A 19368-nucleotide genomic window follows, 5' to 3' on the forward strand; every position below is an offset into this window, starting at 1 on the left:
AAAGATGCTCTATTGGGTTGAGATCTGGTGACTGTGGGGGCCATTTTAGTACAGTGAACTCATTGTCATGTTCAAGAAACCAATTTGAAATGATTTGAGCTTTGTGACATGGTGCATTATCCTGCTGGAAGTAGCCATCAGAGGATGGGTACATGGTGGCCATAAAGGGATGGACATGGTCAGAAACAATGCTCAGGTAGGCTGTGGCATTTAAACGATGCCCAATTGGCACTAAGGGGCCTAAAGTGTGCCAAGAAAACATCCCCCACACCATTACACCACCACCACCAGCCTGCACAGTGGTAACAAGGCATGATGGATCCATGTTCTCATTCTGTTTATGCCAAATTCTGACTCTACCATCTGAATGTCTCAACAGAAATCGAGACTCATCAGACCAGGCAACATTTTTCCAGTCCTCAACTGTCCAATTTTGGTGAGCTCTTGCAAATTGTAGCCTCTTTTTCCTATTTGTAGTGGAGATGAGTGGTACCCGGTGGGGTCTTCTGCTGTTGTAGCCCATCCGCCTCAAGGTTGTGCGTGTTGTGGCTTCACAAATGCTTTGCTGCATACCTCGGTTGTAACGAGTGGTTATTTCAGGCAAAGTTGCTCTTCTATCAGCTTGAATCAGTCGGCCCATTCTCCTCTGACCTCTAGCATCAACAAGGCATTTTCGCCCCCCAAGGGACTGCCGCATACTGGATGTTTTTCCCTTTTCACACCATTCTTTGTAAACCCTAGAAATGGTTGTCCGTGAAAATCCCAGTAACTGAGCAGATTGTGAAATATTCAGACAGGCCCGTCTGGCACCAACAACCATGCCACGCTCAAAATTGCTTAAATCACCATTCTTTCCCATTCTGACATTCAGTTTGGAGTTCAGGAGATTGTCTTGACCAGGACCACACCCCTAAATGCATTGAAGCAACTGCCATGTGATTGGTTGATTAGATAATTGCATTAATGAGAAATCGAACAGGTGTTCCTAATAATCCTTTAGGTGAGTGTGTGTATATATATATATATATATATATATATATATATATATATATATATATATATATATATATATATTATATTTATGTTCATCCACCACCAGAGTGCAGCATTCACTTGGATGATGCGAGATGCGACAGCAGCCATAGATCTACAGTATACTCACCACACGCAAGATATCAGTGGAGATAGTTCGTCAACTAAATAGAAGAATTAATGTTAATCCTTATATAAGCAACACATTTCTGCCTTTAAAGGTGCATTCAGTAAAATTTTCCTCATTAAAAAGTTTTACTCCTTTCAAAATAAATTACTAGTCATTTGGAAACATGTCTAAAATCATGACTAAGATGAGAACTCCAGTCATACGAAAATGTACTATTCTACACAGAGAGGGTCCCCTCGTGGGGGCTGCCATGTTAGGATCACATGACCAGCTGAACACTAATCACTTCATCTCAGTAATCACTGCCTTACCTTAGGAAGCATCACTAATGATTTATAGTTAAATTGTAAAAAAAACATTAATTCTTGTTAATCATTGCTCAGTTTCAGAATTATGAACAGGGCATATGACATTTAAGATTTTGTAAATTATGTCATGTCAGAACTTCCCATCTCTTTTACAAGTTCATGCCATCCGACAGTAACCCCAGATCCCATCTAGACTAAACTTGACTTGTGAAATTACAAATTAACTGCCTGGTTTGGCAGTGTAATCCCCAAAAGACAGAGGTTAGTGAGACCATTTCTTCAGGAAGGCCTATGAAGACATTAACCTTATATTAAGATGTTTACTGGCACTGGCAGTCCAAAGCTTAAAGGAATACCTCGAGTTTAATACGAGTTAAGCTCAATTGACAGCATCTGTAGCATAATGTTAATTAGAACAAAATTGATTGTCTTGTCCCTCCTTTTTTTTTTTTAAAGAAAAAATGCAGTTACAGTGAGGCACTTACAATGGAAGTAAACTGCGCAAATCCGTTAAAATACTGTTTAGTAGTATCACCACGAGACATAAACAATATCCTTGAAAACACAATTTTAGAGTGATAAAAACCGTTTAGTAACTTTTTCTGTGTTAAGCTATATCCAATTTTACAACTTACTTGCCATGATGACGTCAACCCTAAAACAACCATAAATACAAAGATTTAAACAAATTTACTCTTCAAATAAAGTGTTAATGGAAGAATAAATTTAAGTGGTTTTTATAAGCATCACATTTCCGCCTTTAAATCCACCAAAAATGGGTGGTAATCAACATTATGCCACAAATACTGTCGATTGAGCTTAACTTGTTTTGAACCTGGATTACTCCTCAAAACAAAATGCACACACAATGTAGTGAGACTGTATGTGTCAGCACCTATTTTTACATGTCTTGTGAAGTCATACAGAGAAAAAGGAAAAACTGAGTTTTAATCATTTTATTTATACTGGAGGCTCGGTGACGGGAGCTGCATGAAAGCCCTTTTGATGAGCATGTCAGTCTTATCCAGTTGATACAATGATGACTGATCAGGTATTGTGTGTTTAGTTCTTCAATGCATTTAGTGAAACACAATCTAATGTAAACTCTGAAAGATAAAGCTGCAGGAACCCTGGTCAGTTATCTGCAACCATGCAAAGGGGTAGTGCAACAGACACAGATAAGCATTGTTGTAGACTACATTGGACTACTCATATAAAATAGACCCAAATATCTACTTCTCGAAAATGTGGCAGCCCACCACTATTCCTGACACACTCCAATGATCAGGTCTGTATTAAGTAATTGGACAACACCACGAATATCCCCGCTTCAGTGGAAGTGTAGTGCAACATACATACCAACAAAACTATCGAAAGTTTCAAAATGATGGCATGTCCATTTTGAAATGGCAAAACTCAGATTTGTAACAAAAGTACTTCTGAGACAACTTTGAAATGGCTTTCTTGATATAACACTATTTCATGAGGCTTTCAGAAGTGAAAAATCCTTGCAAATCTGCTGAAAGTTTTTTACTATCTGAAAAAAGGAGCCTCACTAGGTTAGATTTTGTGCAGATAACTGGTGGGATTGAAGTTTTAATGTCACACGTGTTTTATGTTTGTTCTTGTTTTACACCTCCTCGCTGGAAGGAAGTCTTTACAAATGTCCAAAACCCAAGAAGCATTAAATTTATTGTTACTCCAAAATGAAAACTTTGCCATGATTTACTCCCTCATGTGTTCCAAACCTATATGATGTTCTTCTGCAGTCACAATTCACCTTAATTGCATATTTTTTCCATACAATGTAAATGAATGGTAACTAAGGATAATATTCTGCCTAATATCTACTTTTCTGTTCCACTGAGGAAAGAGTGCCTTATAGGTTTGGAACAAAGTGAGTGTATGTAAATGATTTTTAGGTGATCTACCCTTCTAATCCCACAAAATGTGCTTAAAATACAAATCTGAATTAACATAGATCTGTTAATGAATAATTAATTCCTAGATTTGGGTTACACTGCTGTTGTATGTACTGTTATATAGTATATAAGATTACTTGACAGGATGGGCTTTTTCTTTTACACAGACATATACAGGACAACACTTTCTTTCATTCTCACTCTTTCAGTCACACACTAACAAACACATTTTCCTTCCACAATCCAATCAAGCACAGACAAACTTTTGTAGTTCATAAAACAGAGACCAGTGAAAATCAGGTTAGGGACTTTACAGCCTGCTAGGAGGGAAATCGTCGGATCCAGCAGTCTTTAAGAACAGTTCGAGGCCTTAAAACACAACATGAACTTGTTGATGTTTTGAGAGTCCATCTGCTTTTCACCTGTAATTTTCTCAAGAGCCCCTCTCCCATTCACGCATTCCCCTTGACCTCACAGCCACCAGAACCGTATGTATACGATAAGCATGATGAAGAAGACTCCGCCTGCAGCTAGCTTAGCGTACGTGGAGCGAGTGTTCAGGTACTTAGCATCACTTCTGTATTTTTTCGACAGGCTGGACAAGTTGCTGGCCTTTGAGTCCAATGCTAAGGGAGAGGTAAAAAACTTTAATAAGACAATTCAATCTGTCCTCTTTCCTCAGAACTGACTCATTTTAGCCATTACTTATTACAAACTGGTTCAAAGGTAGGCTACTTATAGAGGATGTATAAAGTCATGGATATGTTGCACTAACAACTAGTTTGTTAACCAGGAAGTGTGTACATACGTAGCACTTTCTTAATTTTGGACAGTGAATCTTCAATTTTACATAATTACAGATAGTAATTTACATAACTTTATATTTTAAACCTTATTTTTTGGAAATGTATTGATGTAAGTAGTGTGTGTATTGAAAACAGTGTGTGCTCGTCTTCTGTAGACTGAATGCCAATTGATAGATTGTTATCTAATGCAATGATATTTATACATTAAAGGAATAGTTCACCCAAAAATTAAAATTCTCTCATCATTTACTCACCTTCAAGACATCCCAGATGTGTATGACTTACTTTCTTCTGCAGAAAACAAAGGTTTTTTGAAGAATATCTCAGTGCTGTAGGTCCTCACAATACAACTGAATAGTGACCAGAACTTTGAATCTTAAAAAAAAAAAAAAAATCACATTAAGGCAGAATGAAAGTAATCCATATGACTCCAGTGGTTTAATCCATATCATCTGAAGCACTATGATAGGTGTGGGTGAGAAACCGATAAATATATAAGTCCTTTTTTTTCTTTAAATCTCCACCTTTGACCAGCCCCGACCAGTAGGTGGCAATATGCACAAAGAATGCGAATTGCCGAGACGCTTGGCACAATTCGGGGGTCAGACGATTACGGCCATGGAAGCTAAATTCTCTGAGTTGGTTACAAGAATCGAGGACGGTAAGAGACGGATCGATTAACTGGAGTCATCAGAGAGGGAATTAGCTGCTAATCTGCTAGCGACCAAGGTAGATTTGCAGTGCATCTTGGAAAAGTTGGACGACCTTGAGAATCGTATTCGGCAAAACAACGTCTGAATTGTTGGAATTCCTGAGCATGAGGAAGGCAGAGATATGGGGAAATTCCTAAACTAACTCTTTCAGAGTCTGCTCGACATATAGTGCATCCAGAAAGTATTCACAGCGCTTCAATTTTTCCACATATTGTTATGTTACAGCCTTATTTTTTAAATCACATGTACATAAGTATTCACAGCCTTTGCTCAATAATTTGTTGAGGCACCTTTGGCACCAATTACAGCCTCAATCTTTTTGTGTAAGATGCTACAAGCTTGGCACACCTATTTTTGGGCAGTTTCTCCCATTCTTCTTTGCAGGAACTCTCAAGCTCCATGAGGTTGGATGGGGTGCGTCAGTGCACAGCCATTTTCAGATCTCTCCAGAGATGTTCAATCAGGTTCAAGTCAGGGCTCTGGCTGGGCTACTCAAGGACATTCACAGAGTTGTCCCGTAGCCACTCCTTTGTTATCTTGGCTGTGTGCTTAGGGTCGTTGTCCTGTTGGAAGATGAACCTTCACCCCAGTCTGAGGTCCAGAGCATTCTGGAGCAAGTTTTCCTCAAGGATGTCTCTGTACATTGTGGCATTCATCTTTCCCTCGATCCTGACTAGTCTCCCAGTTCCTGGCGCTGAAAAACATCCCCACAGCATGATAATGCCACCACCATGCTTCACTGTAGGGATGGTATAGGACAGGTGATGAGCGGTGCCTGGTTTCCTCCATACATGACGCTTGCCATTCAGGCCAAAGAGTTCAATCTTTTGTTTCTCATGGTCAGTTGCCTTTTGGCAAACTCCAGGCAGGCTGTCATGTGCCTTTTACTGAGGAGTGGCTTCCGTCTGGCCTTCTACCAAACAGGCCTGATTGGTGGAGTGCTGCAGAGATGGTTGTTCCTCTGTCCTCAGAGAAATGCTGGAGCTCTGTCAGATTGACCATCGGGTTCTTGGTCACCTCCCTTTCTAAGGCCCTTCTTCCCCGATCACTCAGTTTGGCCAGGTGGCCAGCTCTAGGAAGAGTCCTGGTGGTTCCAAAGTTCTTAAATCTACTGATTATGGAGGCCACTGTGCTCATTGGGACCTTCAATGCTGCAGAATTTTTCTGTACCCTTCCCCAGATCTGTGCCTCGATAAAATCCTGTCTCGGAGGTCTACAGACAATTCCTTGGACATCATAGCTTGGTTTGTGCTCTGACATGCACTGATAAGTGGGACCTTATATAGACAGGTGTGTGCCTTTCCAAATAATTTCCAATCAACTGAATTTACCACAGGTGGACTCCAATCAAGTTGTAGAAATATCTCAAGGATGATCAGTGGAAACAGGATGCACCTGAGCTCAATTTTGAGTGTCATGGTAAAGGCTGTGAATACTTATGTACATGTGATTTTGTTTTGTTTTTTATTTTTAATAAATTTGCAAAGATTTCAAACACATTGTCATTACGGGGTATTGTTTGTAGAATTTTGAGGAAAATAATGAATTTAATCCATTTTGGAATAAGGCTGTAACATAACAAAATGTGGAAAAAGTGAAGCGCTGTGAATATTTTCCAGGTGCACTGTAATAGGCCATAAGCTGGAAATTGAGCAAGCTCACAGGGCCTCGGCTCCGAGATCCACGGAAATAGACAAGCCCCGATCAATTCTGGCCAAATTTCGGGCGAGGAGTAAAGGAAGGCTTTCTTGGATGAACCACATAATCTTCTTGTTCCCAGACTTTGAAGAGAGAAACGTGATAGTTTCAAGGAATGCAAGAAACTCTTACATCAACAGAAGGTCGAATTTGCACTGATGTTCCCGAACCAATTGAGAATAGATACTAAGGGATGATTTTTTTTTAGATACTAAGGATGAAATATTTACATGCCCACAGCAAGCTATGTCTTTCATAGAGACAATAGGGTGAGTAAGCCATTTGGTGATTTTCATGTTGCTCCCAAGTTAGCTTGACTCGCTGAACATACACTTGACTGTCTGAGGAGCACCTTTTTGTTTCTTTTTGTGTTGTTTCAGCCTAGTGGCTGGAGTTTGTTTTGTGGAATAACACCCTTCAAGAAACTTTTGCATCGACAGAATGCAAGAAACTCTTACATCAACGGAAGGTTGCTTTTGTACTGATGTTCCCAGCCAAATTGAGAATAGATACTAAGGATGGCTGCAAAATATTTACATGCCAACAACAAGCGATGTCTTTCATAAAATCAATGGACCGAGGAAGTCATGGTGCATTTCTCACTTTGCTCCCACTTGAACTTAAATCACTGAACATATACTTGACTGTCCGTGTAAACTGGGCACCTGTTTTGTTACTTTTTGTGCTGGTTCCGCCTAGCAGCTGGAGTTTGTTTAGTAGAATAACACTCCTTTGGGACAGTTGTGGATGAATCTGTATATGCCATGTGTTTATGCCTCCTATTGGCTGAACTTTGTTTTGTGGAATATTTTTTGCAAAACATTGGAAGGATTAGGTAATCTGCTGCTTTGGGGGTTCAGAACTTTATGTGTGAGTTATTGGACACTCACTATTAATTTTGCCCCAGACTCTGTATCCTGGGTGATGGGACGGCTGTCAATATTGGGGACAGATATTTATAAAGTTGGGTCCTAGCCGGAGTCATGATTGGCATGAAAGTCATCCTCAGGGGATGGAAGTCGGCTATATATATATATATATATATATATATATATATATATATATTACACTCACCTAAAGGATTATTAGGAACACCTGTTCAATTTCTCATTAATGCAATTATCTAATCAACCAATCACATGGCAGTTACTTCAATGCATTTAGGGGTGTGGTCCTGGTCAAGACAATCTCCTGAACTCCAAACTGAATGTCAGAATGGGAAAGAAAGGTGATTTAAGCAATTTTGAGTGTGGCATGGTTGTTGGTGCCAGACAGGCCGGTCTGAGTATTTCACAATCTGCTCAGTTACTGGGATTTTCACGCACAACCATTTCTAGGGTTTACAAAGAATGGTGTGAAAAGGGAAAAACATCCAGTATCGCGGCAGTCCTGTGGGCTGAAAATGCCTTGTTGATGCTAGAGGTCAGAGGAGAATGAGCCGACTGATTCAAGCTGATAGAAGAGCAACTTTGCCTGAAATAACCACTCGTTACAACCGAGGTATGCAGCAAAGCATTTGTGAAGCCACAACACGCACAACCTTGAGGCGGATGGGCTACAACAGCAGAAGACTCCACCGGGTACCACTCATCTCCACTACAAATAGGAAAAAGAGGCTACAATTTGCAAGAGCTCACCAAAATTGGACAGTTAAAGACTGGAAAAATGTTGCCTGGTCTGATGAGTCTCGATTTCTGTTGAGACATTCAGATGGTAGAGTCAGAATTTGGCGTAAACAGAATGAGAACATGGATCCATCATGCCTTGTTACCACTGTGTAGGCTGGTGGTGGTGGTGGTGTAATGGTCTGGGAGATGTTTTCTTGGCACACTTTAGGCCCCTTAGTGCCAATTGGGCATCGTTTAAATGCCACGGCCTACCTGAACATTGTTTCTGACCATGTCCATCCCTTTATGGCCACCATGTACCCATCCTCTGATGGCTACTTCCAGCAGGATAATGCACCATGTCACAAAGCTCGAATCATTTCAAATTGGTTTCTTGAACATGACAATGAGTTCACTGTACTAAAATGGCCCCCACAGTCACCAGATCTCAACCCAATAGAGCATCTTTGGGATGTGGTGGAACGGGAGCTTCGTGCCCTGGATGTACATCCCACAAATCTCCATCAACTGCAAGATGCTATCCTATCAATATGGGCCAACATTTCTAAAGAATGCTTTCAGCACCTTGTTGAATCAATGCCACATAGAATTAAGGCAGTTCTGAAGGCTGAAAGGGGTCAAACACAGTATTAGTATGGTGTTCCTAATAATCCTTTAGGTGAGAGTGTGTGTATATATATATATATATATATATATATATATATAAAATCTTCCTTTTTTATATTCTAGTTGTTGATGACCACAGTAGTGCGTGTTTGTGTCGGGTGGGATGTTCGGTGGGAGGGGTTTAATATGAATAATCTGTTTCTCACCCAAACCTATCTTATTGCTCCTGAAGATATGGATTTAACCACTGGAGTCGTATGGATCACTATTATGATGACTTATGTGATTTTTGGACCTTCTAAGTTCTGGTCACCATTCACTGGCATTGCATGAACCTACAGAGCTGAAATATTCTTCTAAAAATCTTTGCTTACGTTCCGCTGAAGAGAGAGAGTTATACCATCTGGGATGACATAAGGGTGAGTAAATGATGAGTGAATTAAAATTTTTGTGGCGAACTATTCCTTCCAAATGCTTTTTGGGGCCACTGTACATGTAGATAACAGAACATCTACGTGAATATAGTCAATTGTACAGATTTAGATTTTTTGATCTTCCATTACAGCTGACAACAGCCACAGATCAAATTCAGAAGAAGCATATGCTCATTATATCTGCCCTAAAACTGACTAGAGAACTGCGAGTAGTTTACCAGATAAGGCCTCTCCTCTCTGTAGAACTTCTTCTATGTTGGCCACCATGATCCTCTGTACATCCTGCAGCTCTGTGTTAATATTGCTCATGTTCCTGCGCGCTCTACTGTCGATATAAGACTTTTTGGTCTTCTGAATGTATGTGTCTACAAACAAGAGAAAAAGTATTACGAGATGGCATGAATTTGATCGGCAATATGTTTGGAAGCCAATGAAACTCTGGCTGGTGGAGAGTGAGGGCTATTACCAAACTCTATGAAGGAGTATGGCCTGGAGACTGTAGGCACCTTCTTGCCATGTTGTTCATGAAACTCTGCTTGCAGATCTTCAAGATAAGCGAAGGCCAGCTTTTTAGGAAACCCGGCTTCACAAAGCACCAGGTAGCAAACTCCTTTCTCAATGACATAGCTTTGAAAAGAGGTAAGATGAGACACTTTTTATGACCCGTGTATATTAACTACAGTACCTTTATGTAATAATAATACAAATAAAATTACAAAACAAACAACTTTAAAAATGTGAATGCATAATTTTCTTGGAATCCATATATTCATCTACATTTGATAAATAATTGACTTAGCTCATTATATGTAATATATAGTTTCAGGATAGTTTCAACTTACTGAAAGGCCATTAAGCCAGCCTCTAAGGTGCAGCGGGTGGGACTCTGCTCGTTCAGTTTGCGAAACAGCTGTTTGGCTTGGCTCTGATATTGCTGGAGGTCTCGACCGATCTGAGAACAGACATGATAGTTAGACTAAATAACACACTCAATATTACACTGATACAATAGATTCGACCCTCTTCTGAGGCATTTCACAAGGCAAAAGTTGAACAAACCTTTTCACTTCCCTTCATGACAGCATGAAAGGAAGAAATGTAAATATATTAGACCATAAATCAAATGTCTTTTGTAAAGCTAATGAAACTTCTGGGCATGTACTAGATCCATCACACATGAATCCCATTTGCAGGAAAATCTCTAATTATTTTTCTTTGAAAAAGAAAACTACTTCCACCTAATCCAACATTATATGCAGAATAGACTGAACTCTGTTTTTGAAATGTGCATTTATGGTTCCTAAAAGATTAACACACTTAACAATTATAGCTATTCAGCTGCAGATGAATACATGGTCACATACGTTGCTTTTCTTCCAAGGAACTTAAAGGAGAATGCCCACACAAGTCCAAATTAATTAATAGGTTCTGGTACGTCTCATGACATGGCAGGTTTGAATTGAAAAAGCATGAATGAGATTTGTTAGATTTTCAGTTAATAATGACTTTGATGCCAGTCTGTTCCTCACACAGTTAGCATGGTTGTGGAAAACTTGGAATATAGCTGACAAATTATATGGACTTAAAGCTGAAGTGTGTAATTTTGGTGACAATAGAGCTACCAAACAGAATTGGAAAAATAAACTGGTTTCAAAACAGCTCTCTGAATACACCCCCCATCTTCTGTTTTTAGAAAAAAAGAGATGGTCCCGCCTCCAACTCAAACCATTGGTTGAGTAACATTGTTGTGGTGGGTCTAAGCAGGTTTCTCAAATAAAAAGAGCAATTTTCAAAGAGCCACAGAATGACAGTACTTACAGTTTTCGAGAAAATTAACCTACAAATGGCCAACTTATATTTGTCTCTGCAAATTAAGCTGGAATAATATAAAGTATAACACAGAAATGGTTACATACGTCAGCTTAAGGACCATTCATGCCAAACAAGTTTTTCTGTTCGTCTGTGCTCTTTACGGATTATTTTTCTATGTAAACGTGCTAGACAGAAGTCTTTGATCGTTCGCCATGTCCAACGGCTTTTTAAGATACTTTATGTTTCTTAGATGATGTGTCAGGTAAAAAAAGAACATCAACTTTTAAAAGTGCACCTCGAGGGAGCAGGGGTAGCTCAGCGAGTATTGACGCTGACTACCACCCCTGAAGGTGTTCGAATCCAGGGTGAGCGGAGTGATTCCAGCTAGGTCTCCTAAGCAACCAAATTGTCCCGGTTGCTAGGGAGGGTAGAGTCACAAGGGGTAACCTCTTTGTGGTTGCGATTAGTGGTTCTAGCTCTCAATGGGGTGCATGGTAATTTGTGTGTGGATTGCGGAGAACAGCATGAGCCTTCACATGCTGCGAGTCTCTGCGGTGTCATGCACAGCGATCCATGTGATAAGATGCATGTATTTACTATCTCAGAAGTGGACGCAACTGAGACTTGTCCTCTGTCACCCTGATTGAGGTGAGTAACTGCGCCACCATGAGGCAGTAAACAGTGGGAATTGGTCATTCCAAATGGGGAGAAAAATGAAGAAAAAAGAAGAAGAAAAAAAGCGTGTGTGTGTGTTTAAATAACCTCTAAATCAGTGATTATACCACTGCAATTTGAGATCAAGACAGCTATCTACTGTCTGTTGATAATATATCACGATAACGAGATACCCATGACGTTTACAAGGCATTGCTCTTTGATCTGTCAAATTTTCAGCATACACTGACCTCCCCTGACACAGACACACTAATGTAAATGATAAAACATATAAAGATCACTGAGCACAGATACCTGCTCGTCCTCCTGCATTGAAGCGGCCAGCGGCAGTCCATCCGCCAGTCGCGCGATCATGGTCAGCAGCACCATTTTGCTGTAATGTCAGGTTTGATGAAAATTGATAAGTGGTGGAACAGATAACACAGCTGTAAAAATGTCTGTCTGGATTACAGCTTGATAACACTCCTCCGTACGCTGAGCTGGCCGGAAATTCGTGAATATTTGGTGTCGCTGTGTTATTGTCCCGCTAGTTCAAACATTATTTAACAGCTAGCATTGGTTCCGCATTGATTGTAAATGTTGCTTCTTGACGACAGAAATGAATGATATTTCTTGTTTGCTACTTAATTCGTATTATTCCAGAATCTGTCAGGTACCGTTTTTATAAGTCTTTGCAAGGTGTTACGTCCTAACCCAAAAGGGTTGTTAGATTGTTGCTATCACTTAGTTATTATTCACCCCAAAATGAAAACTCTCATCAGCAGAATAAAGAAAATCATACACATATGTGATGGAATGAGGGTAAGTAAACCCTCATTCCATCACATATGTGTATGATTTTCTTTATTCTGCTGAACACACACACACACACATATATATATATATATATATATATATATATATATATATATATATATATATATATATATATATATATATATATATATATATATATATATATATATATATATATATATAACATCACAGTGCATCCAGAAAGTATTCACATCGCTTCCCTTTTTCCACATTTTGTTATTTTGCAGCCTTATTCCAAAATTGTTTCTCAAAATTCTACAAACAATACCCCATAATGACAACGTGAACGAAGTTTGTTTGACATCTTTTTAGCAAATTAAAAAATTAAAAATAAAATAAAAAAAATCACATGTACACAGTACACACACAGTGTATCCGGAAAGTATTCACAGTGCTTCACTTTTTCCACATTTTGTTATGTTTAGTCAGTTGGTTTAGTCACACTGTGAAGTCAGCATTAAAACCACTGATTTGGTGATGTGATGACAGTGCAGTCTTGGCATTGCAATATAGGCCAGTCTTTCCTACATTGCTATATTCCACTTAAAAATGTTATAATAGTTAATAATGTCTAGTATAAACTTTTTTTTTTACATCAGATTTCTCTTTAAAGTTAGTAGTAAATGTAACTTTCTATTTTCAGATTTGTTTTAATATACAGTAATTAAGTTGTCTTGGATGACCTGCAAACAGGAAATTCATCTGAGGACGAGTGAGATTAGACTAACACACAGGGGAGTTTAGAGCACCTCATCAACTTCAAAGGTTCGATTTGCTTCACATCAGCATGCGAAAGTAACATCACAGGGTTGAACATAGAACAAGAGGTCAGAACATATCTTTATATTTGCCAATAACTGTCATAACGGCATCATCCCAGCTAAGGGAGACCCTGTGGTCCAGATTATTTTTTACAATAGTGGAAATGTAAAGATGTAGAAGCCTAATGAAAAGAGAGAAATACAGAGACATTCTATCCTCTCTCAAAGTCTTTGGATTGGCAACTTCATGGGTCTCTAAAAACTCAAATAAGTGTAAGAAAATGACATTGAAAATGTCAGAAAATGTAAACTCAGTAATGGCATACTAACAGACATATCAAAATAGAAACGTCAAATTATAATTGGCAGGGTCCAGTCTGAAATATGAAATAGACTAACACAGAATGAGTTTGAATAAGAACTTCAAAAGGCTGTGCTTAATTTATGAATACATTTTATTCAATATAAACATTTCCTGATTAACAAAAAAATCAGCTTACTATAACTAACATTTTATTTCCCTTTCTTAAGAGGTATTCTAAAAAAAATCTAATAAAACACAACTGAAATGAAATAAAACACTGAAAATATTCATTTAGTGGTTCGTGTGAAATCTCTAGTCAAATTTTTTGTATTGTACAATATCCATGGACACCAACAGCAATTGAGAATAACTTGCTAAATTATTATTCAGTTTGTAGTATATTAAGAAAATCTGTGCAACAGAAAAACAGCACAGATGACAATTACATTGATTTTATCATAGAACAGATGATTTTCATCCAAAATTACATACAGTACAATTATTGCAAAGACTGTCTTGCGTACAGTTGTTGCAAGGAATGCCATTTGTCATGTAGAAAGTTTAAGTTGCATAAGGGCACTACAAGAGCAGCCCATACATGGGACTCAATGAACCTGCAACAGTTGTTTCAGCAGTGCTGTTTGTAAACGATTATAAAACCACAAACATTTTTTTTACAGTTTTAAAAAGGTGCACTCTGTAATTTTTCCTCATTAAAAAGTTTAACTCCTAAATAAATTAATTGTAATTTTAAAACATATGTGATATGAAGACTCCAGTCATATCAGTAACGTTATAAATGCTGTTTTATTCTACGTGGAGAGGACTAAATGGATTAAAGTAATCATGGCTGACTGTGAATTGTACATTTCTACAATGGCATCTGAAACTGAAAACTATTCATTTTGATTGACACTGCATCCATGCCACTAAGTGTCAGTGTAAGTCCAAGATAACACAAGTAAAAACGTTACTGATTGCACTTTAAAACTAGCCAATAGCCATATAAAAAAAGAACATTTTACAGACTTTATGCATGTTTGTTTACAGTATAAAGAAAAGCATCCAAGTATAAAGATGCAATACATCTACATAAAGTAAAGATATATGCTACAACTTTCAGGTCAGGAACACTGAGGAATGTTCAAAATACTTTGGTACAAGTAGAGTAGGTTCAATAAAATGTGTAATCTAATCTGAGTGTCCCTCAGAGAGGTACTTGATTTTCTGTGCTACAGACTGTGCTTTTGAGACAGGGCAGGGCAGCAGTGGGAGTCGAGGAGGACCCAGTGCTAACCCTGACACTTCATTCATCACCTGCTTATTCATGGCCACATCAAAACCTGCAGAGCATGAATAAATAAAGAACCCAAATCAATGGGATTTAATCCAAACACTCTAGGCTTAGGTAACTGAAAAGAGTTCCCTATAATACACACAACACAAACATGACTATGGCCAACTGGAGCTTTACAGCTATACTGTGAGCATGTAGAAACCAGTCAACTTACCCAGGTTCATAGCAAATGTGATGACATCCATACATTTAAACTGTAACCAAAAAAGCAAATGATTAATAGCTGTTAATAAAACTAAGCACAGGCATATACATGTGGAAATGGTCACCAGCAGGGGCTGATGTTACATTTTACATTTATGCATTTGGCAGATGCTTTTATCCAAAGCGACTTACAGTGCACTTATTACAGGGACAGTCTAATGTTGATTAGACATACAGTATAATAAAGCTAAGCAGATGTACATACGAAAAGTGATGGGTGATATACCTGTATGTCTCTGGCCTGTGTGGCATCTCCCTTATCGAAAGCAGATATCATTTGTTTCACTGTGCGTCCGAGGTAGTTATATGTGCTAGAGAGGAGAGTGTTCAGCAATGCATTATGAGTAAGTTTGGGATTTTAACTTTCAGTTACAAGAAAGTGTCAATGGCCACTTGTTTTTCTGGAATCTATTGTTTATCTTCATATCTAGCCCTTTGAACAAAAATGTGTGAAACTTTTGTTTTTGCAGTGTTAAAATGACAACTGATTACAACACTGAGGTCACACTATTGTCATCAACCAAAATCAGTCTCATGACTGACCAACAGAATGTATTTATCAGGAACCAGACTAACACCACAGTGTGGAACACAGCAAAAGATCAAGATTTCATGATAACTGGGGCTAGAAAATAAGGTCACGATGTTGAAATTCTGAATCGTACCAGACAGTAATGCAATTGAGTAGTTAGAAGATGCCGTTATGTTGACACTCACCTTCCTACTGCTCCATGAACACCCAGTGCCATAGCTCCCAAGAGTTGCTGCAGAGAAAAGAGGTCAATCATAAAGTTTTCCACACAAATTAAAGCCAACTTAAAGGGTTAGTTCACCCAAAATTTTCATTTTTGGGTGAACTAACATTATAATATATTTCAGAACTAGTCACACTGCAAGTTCAGCATATTTATACGAATCTCACAAAACCTGTCTGGTCAGATTTCACTCTAAAACCAAAAAAATAAATAAATAAGGACTAACAAATTATATTTTGCTTTGCAACCTATTTTTAGGATCATTAAGATTTTAGGATGCCAGCCCCATTACTAAAAGGGGAAAAACACAATGATATACAGTATTAATTAAAATTCAAAGTATTTTCCTAAGTATACATCATGAAAGTATTTGTTGTACTGCCTTACGTTCTGTTAATTCTAATTTATAAATCATTGTATAATAGTAATTATTTTACCATAATTCTGTAAGAAAAAAACCTGTATACTAAACTGCAAACAGTATAAAATACTATATATTACAGTCATGAGAATCACCACTGAGAACAATGGATATTACACAAAACAGAACAAACAGCAAAATAAAGAGTAAAGCGTTTCATAATGATCATGAAAATTTTGGGAGAAAATGTATTGACAATAATGTCACCATACAAATAAATAAATCTTAATACTAAAGTATGCTTAATTTTCTTCTTATTAAAGAAGACAAACTAAAATATATTTTTCTTTGGGGTAAAATGTTACCATGACATGTTTTTGTGAAATTCCTCCATTATTTTGTGATGGTTCAAATAAAGTAGATGCAAAGATGAGGAGGGAGTGGATTTCATACTTCATCTACTCCATACAGGACAGACCAGTTTTGGGACTGGCAGTAACAAACACACTGTCCGAGATCTCTGAGGTCAGTCCCACTGTATTTCACTCCCTGAAATGAGGGGATCATCAGCTCAATCCCTTTTAGCACATCGACTGCTTTCACTGTGAGTGTAAGACGGTAGAACAGAGTTGAACAATAAAACAAGAGAAAAGTGAGATTGGAGAGAGAAACAGCAACAATGCAATCTGTAACATGCCAGTCTTACTCATTGAAAAACCCCAATGCTGTGTACAGTGCAATTGTAAAAAATCTAAAAAGTCCTCAGTTTTGAGTGCCGTTATGATGATCTGGGTTCACACTTACAGGAAACACCAGTCATGCCTGGAATATGATAATAATAAAATGGAAGATCTGGAGCACAGGCGGCCACTTCCTTTAGAAACATTTTCAACGCATCTGTTAAAAGAAGAAGATACTTTGTTTTATGTTTATATAAATATATATATTTTTTATTTATTCTAATTAAAGCAGTATTTAGAACAATAGAGGGACTAAAAACCTGCATTAGTGGGTTTGAAATAAGAAGGAGAGATTACTGATATGCCATGGGCCTCTATACTGGCAGCATGCCGAGCCTGAGGGAAAAGCAAAACATCTACTCAGCAAAAAACATCCACTCAGCAACTTTATACAATCACGAGGAGTTGGAGTGAAAAACCTGTTTATCTGTACGTTATGAAACATGTACAGATAAACAATTAATTTGAAGAAGGATCATTTTGGGGCTACTGTTATGTTAAAAGACAAAAGAGAAACATTTAACTGCACTACTCTGCTCTCTTTTATTTTATACTTACTTTTAATTGATACTGCGTGGACATATTTATATTTATATTGCTTTATTTTTATTCTTGCTCATATATTTAGAGACTGTGTGAACGCATCTACAACACCACAACAAATTCCTTGTATGCGTAAAAAACGTACTTGGCAATAAAGCTTTTTCTGATTCTGATTCTGAAAAGTGCATTTACAAAAGTTATATATATGTGAAAGAACACAGATAATGCATGTAAAAAAGGGATGTGAAGCTTTGTCCTCACCAGTTCTTGTGAATCTTTTATACACATGCAGCCAACATGAACTATCACTTGTTCAAGCCTGAACAAACACACACACACACACACACACACACACAGTCACAAGAGAATGCACAATAAGAATGCATTCCGCTATCTTAACTTTTATAGGAAAACATGTAATAAAAATATGCATAAACATGTTATTACTCACTTGCCCTTGCCCTGTAAGCACCATTCAGAAGCAAGCTGCTTTCTTTCTTCCACAGTGAGTGAACAGCCCTCGCCCGTTGTGCCATTAACTACCAGAAAAAAGTGTGGGAGATATCAAATTCATATAACTGTGTTAATCAGTATCCTCTTTCTTTCCCTTCCTTAGATATGCCCCAAACCTTTCATTAGAAAATGTGACTTACCAAACACACTCTTGACACCCTGTTTCTCTGTAAGGTAATCAATGTATGGCTCGATCACAGAGAGATTAATCTCCCTAAAAAACAGCAGAAATTGAATAACAGGCTTATGACTTGATAACATAGAAGTTCACGCAACAGGCATATTCTGTACAACTTTGATGAGAAGTTTAAAATAGTTCACCCTTCTGTAGTGAGTGGTGTGAAAGTAGCTGCAACGAGCCCAGTGAGCTTTTTCACCTCACGAGACATCTCTGCATACAGTACACGTCAACAACAAAATTTGCTAGTGGATCAATGCCGTGGATGTGACACGTTATACATTTGATATATTTTTCAATTTGATCGACAAGTATTAAACGTGCACGACAAAAAATACTCTGTTGCTTACAGTACCTTTTCAGTCTCTTGTGCCGCTTTCTCCAATGCTGGGACAATTATCTGTCTTATATTTTTTTTTGTGCGTGACGTCACCGCACGAGGCTGTCATGCGGAAAGCGCGTCAGCTTGAAGTCATGCTGGGAAATGTAGTTTTAGACTCTTTTATTTTTATTATAAACAGCACTTAGAGAAATGTTTCATTCATGGCCTCCAAAAAACAGCATGTTACCAAGTTCACATAATTTAAATAATGCAAACATTGAAATAGGAAAAGATCTGTTATAAAACTAAATACAAAATTGTCACTGATCAATCAACATAACTTAAGAATAATATTTCAGGCTCTAACAGTAACTGTCTTTTACATCTACACAAACCACTATATCATTTGTTTGCATTTTATGTATGTGTAGCTTCCCTAGGCTTTAAAAGGCTATTATATTATTATATCAAAGGCTATTAGGCCTATATTCCGTAGGCTTGTTTCGCGCAAACGCTCTACTCACAGCACACGAACCGGACGATTTGCTCTGATAAATATCGATACTGATGTTAAAACAGTTCACATCAAAAGTATTTTTGCATGCGTCTGTTCTGTTTTCCCATTGTTTAAACACTTGCTGGACAAATGTCTTTGGCATTTGCACTGCGTCTCGCTTTTTCTTCCGCATCTCGCACAGGACCTGCACTATTTAAACACCATGTCAAGTTAAAAAGACTTCAAATTGTCAA

At 38.0% G+C, this 19368-nt stretch overlaps 2 protein-coding genes across 4 annotated transcripts; both read right to left on the reverse strand.

Moving 5' to 3' along the window:
- Positions 1-2417: 2417 nt before the first annotated feature.
- Positions 2418-12263, reverse strand: LOC127630957 (vesicle-trafficking protein SEC22b-B-like). Of its 2 annotated transcripts, XM_052108861.1 has the most exons (6): positions 12059-12263; positions 10120-10229; positions 9744-9904; positions 9496-9642; positions 4453-4573; positions 3873-4018 (listed from the first exon to the last, which is right to left on the reverse strand). In XM_052108861.1, exons 1-5 carry the CDS (start codon positions 12131-12133, stop codon positions 4455-4457), a joined length of 612 nt encoding a protein of 203 aa, XP_051964821.1. In that variant the 5' UTR covers positions 12134-12263; the 3' UTR covers positions 3873-4018; positions 4453-4454. The 2 variants fall into 2 exon arrangements, with proteins under 2 accessions (XP_051964820.1, XP_051964821.1); XM_052108860.1 differs by lacking the exon at positions 4453-4573 and having other exon boundaries at positions 2418-4018.
- Positions 12264-13818: 1555 nt separating this feature from the next.
- On the reverse strand, positions 13819-18712 carry npl (N-acetylneuraminate pyruvate lyase (dihydrodipicolinate synthase)). Of its 2 annotated transcripts, XM_052108801.1 has the most exons (12): positions 18652-18712; positions 18440-18509; positions 18259-18332; positions 18057-18144; positions 17867-17924; positions 17323-17398; positions 17127-17219; positions 16776-16924; positions 15924-15970; positions 15433-15517; positions 15157-15196; positions 13819-14988 (listed from the first exon to the last, which is right to left on the reverse strand). In XM_052108801.1, exons 2-12 carry the CDS (start codon positions 18505-18507, stop codon positions 14837-14839), a joined length of 930 nt encoding a protein of 309 aa, XP_051964761.1. In that variant the 5' UTR covers positions 18508-18509; positions 18652-18712; the 3' UTR covers positions 13819-14836. The 2 variants fall into 2 exon arrangements, with proteins under 2 accessions (XP_051964761.1, XP_051964760.1); XM_052108800.1 differs by having other exon boundaries at positions 18440-18699.
- Between the last annotated feature and the right edge of the window lie 656 nt (positions 18713-19368).

The sequence above is a fragment of the Xyrauchen texanus genome, chromosome 37 (genome assembly GCF_025860055.1).
Source record: "Xyrauchen texanus isolate HMW12.3.18 chromosome 37, RBS_HiC_50CHRs, whole genome shotgun sequence".
Classification (NCBI taxonomy): Eukaryota; Metazoa; Chordata; class Actinopteri; order Cypriniformes; family Catostomidae; genus Xyrauchen; species Xyrauchen texanus.